The sequence below is a fragment of the Vigna unguiculata genome, chromosome 9 (genome assembly GCF_037176805.1).
Source record: "Vigna unguiculata cultivar grain cowpea cultivar isolate G323 ecotype 2 chromosome 9, ASM3717680v1, whole genome shotgun sequence".
NCBI lineage: Eukaryota > Viridiplantae > Streptophyta > Magnoliopsida > Fabales > Fabaceae > Vigna > Vigna unguiculata.
The window spans coordinates 45,276,916-45,289,352 of record NC_140800.1 but is presented as its reverse complement, the minus strand read 5'-3'; the positions used below and the strand labels follow the sequence as shown (position 1 = coordinate 45,289,352).

The following is a 12,437-nucleotide window of genomic DNA, read 5'->3' as shown; positions in this document are numbered from 1 at the left end:
TTACAAATATATATATATATATATATATATATATATATATATATATATATATATATATATATATATAGTTATACGAAATTAAAACATTATTTACTTTATTAGGTAGAAGACGTAATAATACAACTAGTATACTTAAATATATGTTTATATCTGTAATAAATTTTTGATGTTTTGCGCCCTTGATGTGGTCCATTTCTGACTTGTTAAGTTTTGACCTAAATCATTGAACGGGGCATGTGGTTTTTGAAATAAAAAAGAAAAAGAAAAGAAAAAGACAAAGTTTTCGTAAAATAAGACAACTAGAGTCACTACATAAACGTGGATTTTTTCAAGAAAGTTTCACATCAGAATTTTAAATTATCGGTTGTCGATGTTTGAAATGCTTTTAAAATCTTCAATTAAGGTTAACAAGTTGTTTGATGTAACATCACACAAATTTATTATTATAATGGATATTTTTGTAATACTCATCAAATAAATATATTAATACTAAAAAATAAAATAATAATAATAATAAATGTTAAATAAAAGGATATTTTCATCGGAAAAGATTCCACCCTTTGCATTAATTGGACTGTTCATTAGGAGTTTTATAAGTATTAATTAGGTATAAATTAAGCACTCTCTGTAGTTTTACTTATCCTTTAGTTTTACTTTGTAAGTAAAGTCAAATTAAAGAAACAAATTAAACTGTGTCATCTCTCTTTTTTTCTAATAAACTTATGATATCTTTAGTCTCGATTATCAATTAAAGTTGTTTTAGGTAAACTCGTTTATTTTATGCAAGGTAAACTAGTTTAAAGAAACAAAACTATTTCCTTTATTTATTATAATTTTACAAGCTTCAAACTAAAATCTATTATAAATTATAATTCTTTTAAAGAACGGAATAATGCTGTTTAAGTGATGAATTGTAATTAATTTTACTTTTTTTAAGTGAGAAACTAAACTTTCTGACTTTATTTAGAATTTTCTGTTAGGCCTTCTTAATTTAATAAATTTAGATTTTAAATTTGTGGCGTTTCTTTATATATTGCTTATGCTTTAATTAAAAGAAAAAAATGTCTTGTCCTATTGCTTGATCTTACTTGTTTTCCAGTGTCTTTATATGTCAATAATGAAGCATATTTGGCATGTGGCTTTTGCTGTACTGAACTCTAATGTTCTACCGTCACATTCGTTATTGGAATATATACGACGCTGAAACAGCTAATTGAGCACGTGCACATCCGCGTAATCAACACGTGCAAGAAATGGTTTTCCCACGTTGTTTGTTCTGGAACTCTACACTCAGTAACCGTGTGAATGGTTTCATTTCAAACATATAACCGGAGTAAGGAGTTTAACAAATAATATTTTTGGAAGAAAAAAAAGTGTGTAAAAAAATATTATATGATTGCCGCATGATGGGTTCTAAGTCATCAAAAGTTACGCGCCGTTGATCAAATAGGTCAAAGGTCTTATTATACCACACTGAATATTTATTCAGCGTCAAACTCCAAGGATAACGTCTCCAGAAACAAGTATGTATCTTATGAAATGAATTTCAATTATCTCATAAAAATGCTTTAACTGTTATTCATCAATTATAATGAATTTCAATTGTCTCATTGGCTTTCATTCATACCTCACAAATGTGCAAACTACCAATTGGAGAACAATAACTCATTCGAGTTCCCTTCACATAACAGCATTTATCAATTAGGCTCAACAAAATGCTTCAAATCACATTTGTGCTTTTCCCTCTTGAACACCAGAATTTCGGCCACAAACCAAATAATAAAATCATGGTCATCACGTTTATAAATTTTCCTTCAAAAAAAAAAAAAAATACTCCATCGAAGATTTCAATCAGCTATAACACCATTCTACACTACGAACATAAAATAGCAATAGAGACTAGAGCACCTAAATTAAAAGAATAAGGCACATTTTGTCTCATCAATACCAATTAATAAACAGATACCACCATTTGTGTTACTTTCAACACTAACTAAAAAATGTGGATGAAGCAAACTCTACAAAGGGCGAGTGACGAATCCCCTCGAAACCATCTTCTCCACCAACTCTTCGTGCTTTTTCAACTGTCCAGCGTTTCTGAGCAGCTCCAGAACAGTTTCATAAACTGAGAGATTGGGTCTAAGGCATTTTTCTTCAACCATTTCCTTCAATAACTTGTAAGCATTGTTCCAGTGCTTCATTTCACAAAACATCGAAATCAAAATCCGGTAAGTGTTTACATTAGGCTCAACCTGATTCTCATCCATTTCCTTCTTCATTTTCAGAACCATATCCGTAGATCGCGACTCAGCAAACATCCTCATCAATATATTATAAGTCAAAGTATTGGGCTGGCACTTCAGCTCCTTCATTCTAGCATACATCCTGTGCGCACCATTCACATCATGCAACTTAGCTATGCATCCAAAAACACAATTGAAAGTGGACGCATTTGGAGCAACCCCTTTTTTCACCATCAAATTGAGAATCTTCACAGCCTCATCAAGATTCTCATCCCTGCAATGACTCTCAATGATGAAATTGTAGCTAATGGTATCTGCAGGACAACCTAGCCTCTTCATCTGATTGTAAATCTGCAATACCTTCTCAGTCCTCCCAGCCTTCACATGAACCCGCATCAAATTGTTGAAAGTAACAGCGTTAGGATCACACCCTGCATCAATCATCTCCGCGAAAACATCGTGAGCACGCGTAATTTGCCCGCATCGGCACAACGAATCAATCACAATGCTGTAAGTATAAACATTAGGCTTAATCCCAGCCATCTTCATATCACTAAACACCTCTTCAGCCTTAGATATGTTACCAGCACGACACCACCCATAAACCAAACTAGTGTAAACTAAAACATCAGGCTCAAACTTATGCTTGAGACTCTCAAAAAACGATTGAGCCTCATTTGCCCTTCTTTTTTTACACAAGCTACTAATCACAATTGAAAACGCAACCTTGTCGGGAGTGCAGCCATAGTCCTCCATGCGGTTGAAAGCGTGCACCGCCTCTGCAGGTAATCCGGCCCTCACGTAGCGGCGGACGAGAGCGGAGAACGTGTGAACGCTGATTTCGACGCCGCGAGTCTTCATTAGGTCGATCACGTGCCACGCGAGGTCGAAATGTCGCAGCTTTCCGGCGAGGTCGAGCATCTCGTTGTAGGGCTCTGGCGAGGTGGGAAATCCGTCGAGTGCGGTGGCCCAGTTGAAGAACGCGAGGGATTGGAGGAAGGGGATGCCGTGGCGGACAGCGCCGCATTTCTCGATGACGCGGCGGGCGACGGCGGGGGAGAGTGTGTGAGCGGCGGAGAGCGCGGAGAAGTCAAGGGAGAGGTCTGGGATGGTAAGGTTGGGAGTGGGGGGCGGGGCGTTAGGGTTTGGTGTGGGGTTTCTGCGGTGGTGTTCTTTGATGGCGGCGTGGAGTTTGTCGGCTAAGGTGGTTTCCTCGGAGGATAGGATTGGAGTTTGGAATGTGTCGTTTGAATCGGGTTGGAGAAGAGGTTCGGGAAGTGAAGCCGAAGAACAGTGTTGCTTGAAAGTGCAGGGTAGGAGCGGTGAGAGGGAGTGGCGCAACCGTGCACATGATTTGATAGAAGCCATGGATAGGTCAAGTAACGCTGGTGCGCCGTTCGTGTCCTCCGATTGAGAATTCAGAATCACTCAACTAAAACTATGTTAGTGGCGCCGAATAGGCTAAAGAAGAAGAAAATAGTCGTGGACCAGAGCTAACACAATGCCCAAATTGGGCTAGGTTATGTACAGTTCCTATTTCTTATTTAAAATAAAATTCAGGTATAATTTGTTTGGATTTTTATATAATTATTTAATATTTGTACTATATATAAAATATTTTTTTATTTATATTTATTTTTAAATAAAAACAACTATTTTATCAGTATTATCTTTTTAAGTGATTTATTATTTAAATTTACCTTACGTTTGCTTTCATGGAGGGTTCCTTCACAGTTTTGACATTGACTCCTAAGCAATGTGTGATTTATCGGGTGTACTGGAATAAATATTCAAGTAAAGGGCAAGGGGAGTTGTCAATCCCACCTGTGTATAAACAATCATTATGTTCCTGAAATATTGTCCACTTTGGAGCGAGGAACTCTATCACGGTTTTATTCTTAAAAAAAGTCTCGAATAGTAGAAGAGTATTTAAATTACATTTGATATTAACAAATTTATTAAATAATTAACATTAATCAAATGATATTCTATTTTATTACATTTATATTAAAATTTAGAATAGTTAATTTTGCTAATTAAAATAATATAATTATGTAGTGTTATACAATTGTAATTTATCCTGATAAATAATTGTTTATCTTTATATTCATTAATGCATATTTTACTTTATTTAAAGGATATAAATAATATATTACTGATAATTTATTTAATGCAAAAAAAAATTAAAAAAAAAGTTAAAAAAAGTTTAAATGTTTAACATTTTATGACTTGGTAATTAATTATGTTTTAATTTTTAACAACCTTAAAATCAAAGATAGACTGTTAAAGAGAAAAATAAACAGTACACCAACATTAAAATTATTTTATTACTTAAATATTATTATTTTCTTTTTTATATCAAATAAATTATCAATTATAATTCTATAATATTTTTGAATATTTTTTTCTTCTAAATAAAATAAATTACATCATTGGTTATTATTGTCACGACAATTGTGTATGAAATTTTTGTAAAATTTAATATTTATAATTATTCTTATATAGTGACTTAAACATTAGCAAGACCTTTCTATTATTATTTAAAAAAAAAAATTTAAGTTTTTTATAAATATTATTGAGTTATTATTTTTAATTTGAAAATTAATTTCGCTATCATTTGAATAAATTATAATTTTAAATTTTAACATAAATTATTTATAGATAATTTTTTAATGAATTTAAAGAAATAAAATTTTACAATATTTATTTAAATAATCAATTCAATTTATAACTTCAACAATTTTCAAATTTTATTAACAAAAGTTTTAATCATTATTAAATAATTTAAAATATGATTACTTTTAAGTCACATAATTTCATTATGAAATAATAATTTTCCAAAATACCATATTAAAAAATGCAATAATTTTAATAAATTTATTGAGTTAATATACCACATATGTTAAATTGATTTACAAAATGCTTGCTAATAAAATATCATATTACAATTATAAATCTTATTTTTTTAACTGAGTTAATATAATTCTATTGGTGAATTATAACAATGTTTCATTATAGATTGAAGTATGTTTTTATTTAATTTTTTAATTTAAGTGAATTATTTATTTTGTATGAATTTCATCGTATATGTAAATCATGTATGATCTCATCTAACAACCTCGGTTTATTACATCATAAATTATTTAATGTCATTTATTATATCATAAATTATTAATAACGTTGATTGTCTAGAAATCATATATTTCGAATAAAATTAGTTTAAAGTTATAGCAAGAAAAATCCAATTTTACTTGTTTGAAGACTTAAAAACATAATTAACTATTTAACTCTGAATGAAAAATATTTCACTCATTAGCTTAAAAAAAAAAGCAACATTCAAAATAGTAAAAGTAAATAAAAAATATAACTTTTAAGTATTTTGTATTAAGCTTGTAAAAAAATTGATTATTTTGTTTAACAGTCAGAATAAATTTTTTATTTGTTTAAATGTTTTATTACTAGTGATTATTACTTTCATCTTTTAATATTTAATTTGATCAGAGTTGTTAAAATGGATAATCTGGTCTGATCCGACTCGATTCACCATGGGTTGATGATTTAGTGAGTCAACCCAACCCGGCTTACTTTTTAGCGAGTCAAAAAAATTCAAACCTAACCCAGCCCACAGCGGATTGACTTACGGGTTCACTTAATTAAAAAAATATTAATTTTTTTTCGTCAAAACTAAATTGTAATTCTAATTAAAATCCAAATAAACTTTAATACAATCTAAATACAAACCAAAATAAAAAAAATACAAATTATTTATGTGTTGGATAAAAAAACAACTTAACATGACCCAAATGTAAAGTTCAACTTAATAAAAATAAATAAAAACACTTATGTGACCCTTTTATCTGCGGGTTGGTGAGCCAACCCAACTCACCACGGGTTCAACCGGATAAATCGGGTCAAAAATCAATTCATATTGAAATTTATAAAAAAAATTTAATTCAACCCGACCCAAACCCGTGATGAGTCGGGTTGGTTCGTGGGTTCTATAACATTTTGATAGCTCTAAACTTAATTTTCCTTTTTATTTTTTTGAGAAGAAAACTAAATTAAAAAACCATAATATTAATAATAAAACTTGGAAAGCTTATAAACCTGCATTAAAAGATCATATAACATCAATTAATGCGATTCAATTTATTAAGAAGACAGATTATATTTTAAATTAAATTTTTGGTGGCGCGTTACTAAAACAAAAAAACATACAACACGCCACCAAAGCGACATGTCAACAAACTTTCTGCATTTGGAATTTACATTTTAAAAATTATTTAGAAAGAAAGAGGAAGAGCACTTGTTAGGAAAAAAACCGGGGAAATATTTTGGCTGAGTAATGAATAACTGCTGGAGTCAACCAAACCGTGACAACATTCTGAGGACTAATTTGTTTAAGTAGGACTGAGTAAATCCTACATTCATTGTTAGGGTTTTGGAACGGAACAGATTCCGTTGTTCACCGAGCACATGGCGAAGGGAAAGCATGTGCATACCCGTGCACAGGGGAAGAAGTGGTCAACATTTTCACTATTTTTGTGGATGCTTTTCTTCCTCACTCTTATCCTTGTCGTGCTCCTCGCTCTCGGCATTGTTTATTTTCCGACTACCGATGACGATTTTCCAACCGCGGATCTCGCAGCCTTCAGGCGCAAGACCTCTCAAAGGTGCTATAACTGTGAATTCATTCTGCTCCGTTCGATTTCATTTTAGATGAACATGCGTTTAATCGTAATTTTTGTGTTTAATTGTTGCGCGGTGAAAGTTTGGAGAAAAATCCGGAGCAGTGGACCGAAATTCTCTCCTGGGAGCCAAGAGCGTTTATCTATCACAATTTTCTGGTCAGTTTTCGTTCATCTACTTATGGATCTGCCACTTCTCGTTCTTTAATTTTTTTAGGTCATGAGTTTTTTGTTGAACAGTTGAGATTCGAATGTTTCGATCCTTCAATGGTTTCCTGGATTATCAAATTGTTCAAGCGTATATTAGAGTGCTAAGTCTATGATTCTGATAATGATTCTGCGAGCGTTTCAACTATACAGGAATATTGATGTGTTCCAATTCTTAGGTCATTTTTTGTTGTTGTTGTTGTTGAACCCTTGAGATTGCGAATATTTCGTTCCTTCAATGTTTTTTTGGATGATGAAATTGTTCGAGCACTGATTAGAGTGCTAAGTCTATGATTCTGTGTCCGTATCAACTATACAAGAAATTGAGGTGTTCCAATTAGTAGGTCTTGTTTTTTTTTTTTTGTTGTACAGTTGAGATCGCGAATATTTCGTTCATTCAATGTTTTCTGTATGATCAAATTGTTCAAAGTATAGAATACAGTGCTAAATCTATGATGATGCGTCTGTGTCAACTATCAAGGAAAATTGTGGTATTCCAATTGAAATCTTTGCAATTATTGGTTAGGCTCAGGGATGACTGAGTTATAAGTGAGATCTTCTGTTTAGTTTGGGATAAAAGAAATTTCTGGTGTTCGTGTGTAATATTTAGATTTTGGGTTAACTCAAACTTGCTGAAAGACTTAGGGTTTACTGAGAGATTGTATTTTACTGCTGTAAATTCTTGCAGTTGCAAACTGCTGAAATTTATATTTTATGCAAATGTTAATTTTACTTATCATTTGAAGCAGTCAAAAGAAGAATGTGAGTACTTGATTGAACTTGCCAAACCTTACATGGTAAAATCAAGTGTTGTTGATAGCAAGACTGGGAAGAGTACAGAAAGCAGGTTTGATCTTTTGTCCTGTGTTTTTTAATGGAACCAATAATTGTGGGTTTCATTTTTGTACACATTTTTGAGAGTCTAGTTGCAATGAACTAATCTAGATATCTCCTGCTTGTAGGGTTCGAACTAGTTCAGGAATGTTTTTGAAGAGAGGAAGGGACAAAGTTGTTCAGGATATAGAGAAACGAATTGCTGACTTTACCTTCATACCTGTAGGTATGAGTTTTATCTCTTTCCTTTTTTCGTTCATTTGGTTTGATTAGCTGGATATGTTGCTTAGCCATACAAAAGGTATTGGTATACCAATTGCTCGCATTTCAGGTTAAGCGGAACTATAGTTTTTTTACATAAAAGCTCTTGAAATTATTTACATCTATCATTAAACTTGAAAATCATAATTATCTTAAGGTGAGTTTGCTTGTTATCTGGCATTCTGAACTGTTTTGCTACTTTTCCCCATTCAGAATAAGATTAGGATTCAATGGAATTTGTGAAGTGGGGATGTTGGAGTTAGTTACAAAGTAGTTACAGAATTAGTTTGGTGATTATAGGGGGAAGAGCGAGGGCATCACTTTAATAGTTAGAGTGATAGAAGGAGATCTATAAAGACTTGTTAGCATTTAGGAACTTAGTTTGTATTTTTTATTTTTTATTTTAATTTTTTTGTAGAAAGTGAAAATACTTGGAGGAGAATTGTTCTCTTTTCATTGTTGTCATTCAATATGTAACAACTGAAGTATTATTTCTAGTTCTTTCATTTTCCGTATTCACATTGCTCTCTAAATTCCCATGTTCTGTTTATAGGTCCCTAAATTATTGTAGTAATTGTTCTGTATATAGGGGATGGAGATCATAACCAGAGTATTTTTTAATGTCATAATGAAGTTGTCTCAGTACATTTATTTTTGTTATATTCTGAGATTCATGACTTGGGAGGTCCATGGGGCAAATGGAAACACAGGAGGTCCTTTCTGGGTTTGGACACAGGGCTCCATGAACCTATGCCTAGCTGGACTAAGGGCCACTGTGTATATGCATATGTATTTGTCAAAAACATTTTATGTTTGTTAATAGCATTTCCAATCCGTGGGCATGATTTGACTATTTATTTTTTCTCATTTACTAATGCTTAAATTTAACATCTTCAGAGAATGGAGAAGGACTTCAAATTCTTCATTACGAAGTAGGGCAAAAATACGAGCCTCACTATGATTACTTCCTTGATGAGTTCAACACTAAGAATGGAGGCCAACGGATTGCTACAGTTCTTATGTACCTGTAAGCTGTCATTGTGTTTGCAAATTATGTTCTTGCCTGTGGTTTCTAATGGATTTTAGATTGAAACATGATATGTCCCTACGTTTTTTTTTTCTGCTTTATCTGCAGTTCAGATGTTGAAGAAGGTGGTGAGACTGTATTTCCTGCAGCAAATGCAAATTTTAGCTCTGTGCCATGGTGGAATGATTTATCCCAATGTGCAAGAAAGGGTCTGTCCGTGAAACCAAAAAGAGGCGATGCTCTGCTATTTTGGAGCATGAGGCCTGATGCCACATTAGATCCATCCAGTTTACATGGTTAGAAACTGTTCATAATTGTCACCAGATGAACTGTAAATACAGATTGTTACTAAAGTGCGCTAAGTTCAAATTTATACATATTTTACCACATTCAATTATGAGCCATTTTTTTACATTTAGGCTCTGATTGATGTATGCATTTGCTGCTGTGTTTATTCTTCTGCATGTTTGCTCTATTTCAGGCCTCTGAGAAAATTATAATGAATATGTTATATATGAACCATATGTTGAGAATATTCTTGCCATGTCATTCCATACTTTTTTCTTACCACTTGTGGAAATTAAAAGCCACACGACACATTATTCTATTCTCACAATTTCTTTTGGTTCCAGGAACCCAATGACTTGTAAATTAATTTAAATTTTATCTTTGCTTCCAGGTGGTTGTCCAGTAATTAGAGGAAATAAATGGTCTTCGACGAAGTGGATGCATCTCCGTGAGTACAAGGTTTGAGCCATCATCTTTGCAGGTACTTCTAGATACCAATTATGAAGGTATTCTTTTTTTGTAAATAGTCACATATGATCTAAGATAACTTTCAGATGAAAATTCACCTCCCGCCTTTTTCTAGACCGGACTTCTCAATTATATATAAATAATATATTTGCTATGTACCAAAAAAAAAAGTCCAGGGATGGTCAGCCATTGTTTCTCCAAAAACAATTTTTTGCCTTGTTTTGCAAAACATCTCATTGTATATATGAATGTTCACATAGTAAACACTGTAGCACCTACCTTACTGTGGTTGTTGGATCATTGAACCTCCTCAGTTGACACATTTACCGAGCACCTGATGGTTTTATATTTGCAGGGTTAATGTGGTATAGTGAGTATTTCATCGCTTTTTTGGACTGGAGAAACACAGGTTCAATTCATTCATACTAACCTCTTATACCTGGTGATATTTTCCTTTGCTTAGGTGCGCCAGTTTTCTTCACATGTAGAATACAATCATTTACTTTTTCTTTCCCCATGGATAGATAATTTGGCGCTGCTGAGGGAAAAAAGAGTGGTTATGGTTAATGATTGGAGTTACAATTTTTAGTCTTAATAGAGTTTTCAAAGGGAAGATGTCTCTAGGTAAGAGGCTCACTAGGGAGTGATGGGTTGAATACAAGTAGAGATAATTTTGTAATTTAACATAGTGAAAGGATAGCATATCGGTCATAGAGAAGTTTTTGAGAATGTGATGTGTTTCTAAGAAGAAAGAAAAACATATTTGGAGAAGAAACAAATTTTAGTTTGTAAAAAAGAATATTTTTCCAGCAGTATTGGTGTAATTTTTATTATGTGTTGTTTCTTGGTTTAAATGTTCGTCATCAAGTCACCATTATATAGTTAATCTCATTTATTAGTATGATTATTATGTTGCACAACTATTCATTGTAGTTGTGCATAAGTATAAGTAAAATCACATTCACATACTTTAGTCGTTATAGAAATGATTTATTGTCTAGGGTGACATATAGTTAAATTTTATTACAGAAAATTTAGATGTTTTTTGGGTTAGAACTGGGTATCTAGGCAAAGGCCAGCGTACTACCTACCCATGTAAGCCTTGTGGGTTTCAGTTTGCATTTTTAAGCTAGTGCCAGTTTGCATTTTTTAGCTAAAAAATGAATGAGTTTTACACGTGGAGTCCGTGGTTACCCTCATCCCCGGAAAAAGAAGTCTAATGCTACAATCCAATTTATTAGGATTTTAATTCTGTGTTGTTAGAGAGGGTTTCACCTAACAAAAAACTTCGATTTGCATTCAACTTCCATTTGAATTTCAAATAGTTTTTCTGAGTTTGCCTTCAATTTAAAGTCATAACTCACCTCCAGCATATACTATGCTACTTTGATTCTGACATACAAAACATTTATTCTTGTCTCAATACAAAAATTAAGGCAATTTTTTTGTTTGCATGTAGTATTGTAGATATAATGAACAAAGTTTGAGAGTGAAAATTGGAAGAACCTAAAATATTTAATGTACTTTATACTTTATATTTGAATTTTAAATTTTCTGTTTTAATGTAATGAACACTTAAAATGTGTTTGAAGTATATTAGAATTATTCTTTACTTTATTTTTCTGGGTACAATAAGGTGGATGTGGTCTACTAAAATTGAAGTTCATTTAAGATGTGGGTTATACAGTCATATGTTTTTTTATTTTTTAAGTATGGATTATTGTGATAAACTCAAGTGCATATTCATATGTTTTTTGTTTAAGTTTGGATTATTGTGATAAACTCAAGTGCATATTCAAATTCGCTTACGACATTCTCCCCATGACAAGGGTAAGGGCGACAACCTAAAATGAATATCTCAAATATTTAGGAATAATATTGATAACAAATAAATCTATATTTGCAGGTATTATCTAATTTATTTAGATATTTTTAATATATTTAGCATTCTTTTAAAATTTATTTAAGTATAAAGTATTTATTATTATTTAATGTTGAAAAGGATAAAATGTGTATCTTTTAATATTATGTTTTTTAATGACATCATATTTTCTTTTTTTAGATTTTTTATTATATTTTTTAAAAATTTGTAAAAGTATAATTTGTTTATTATTATTCTTTCATTTTGAAAAGGATAAAATGTGTATCTTTCAATATTATATTTTTTAATGACATTATATTTTATTTATTTTTAGATTTTTTATAAAATAATTTAATAAATATATAGGTGGTTTATCTAATTTATTAAGACACTTTTAATATATTTGGCATTCTTTTAAAATTTAAAAAAGTATAGTTTATTTATTACTATTTAATGTTGAAAAGTTTTAATATTATATTTTTTAGTGACATAATATTTTTTTTCTTGATTTTTGTAAAGTTATTTACTAAATATATCGATACGAGTATAAAATAGATAAG

At 31.5% G+C, this 12,437-nt stretch overlaps 2 protein-coding genes across 6 annotated transcripts; one reads left to right on the top strand and one right to left on the bottom strand.

Moving 5' to 3' along the window:
* Positions 1-1,777: 1,777 nt before the first annotated feature.
* On the bottom strand, positions 1,778-3,801 carry LOC114195908 (Pentatricopeptide repeat (PPR) superfamily protein). Its single transcript, XM_028086354.2, has one exon. The coding sequence runs from the start codon at positions 3,609-3,611 to the stop codon at positions 2,019-2,021; it is 1,593 nt and encodes a 530-aa protein (XP_027942155.1). The 5' UTR covers positions 3,612-3,801; the 3' UTR covers positions 1,778-2,018.
* A 2,731-nt stretch (positions 3,802-6,532) lies between these two features.
* On the top strand, positions 6,533-11,706 carry LOC114196125 (putative prolyl 4-hydroxylase 3). 5 transcript variants are annotated; one of them, XM_028086658.2, is made up of 9 exons: positions 6,533-6,916; positions 7,015-7,090; positions 7,888-7,985; positions 8,101-8,198; positions 9,131-9,260; positions 9,369-9,556; positions 9,940-10,029; positions 10,372-10,386; positions 10,480-10,870. In XM_028086658.2, exons 1-7 carry the CDS (start codon positions 6,720-6,722, stop codon positions 10,011-10,013), a joined length of 861 nt encoding a protein of 286 aa, XP_027942459.1. In that variant the 5' UTR covers positions 6,533-6,719; the 3' UTR covers positions 10,014-10,029; positions 10,372-10,386; positions 10,480-10,870. The 5 variants fall into 5 exon arrangements, 3 of the variants coding, with proteins under 3 accessions (XP_027942459.1, XP_085522711.1, XP_027942458.1); XR_003606626.2 differs by lacking the exon at positions 10,480-10,870 and adding an exon at positions 11,476-11,706 and having other exon boundaries at positions 6,535-6,916; positions 10,372-10,425; XR_003606625.2 differs by having other exon boundaries at positions 6,535-6,916; positions 10,372-10,425; positions 10,541-10,870.
* Positions 11,707-12,437: the final 731 nt, after the last annotated feature.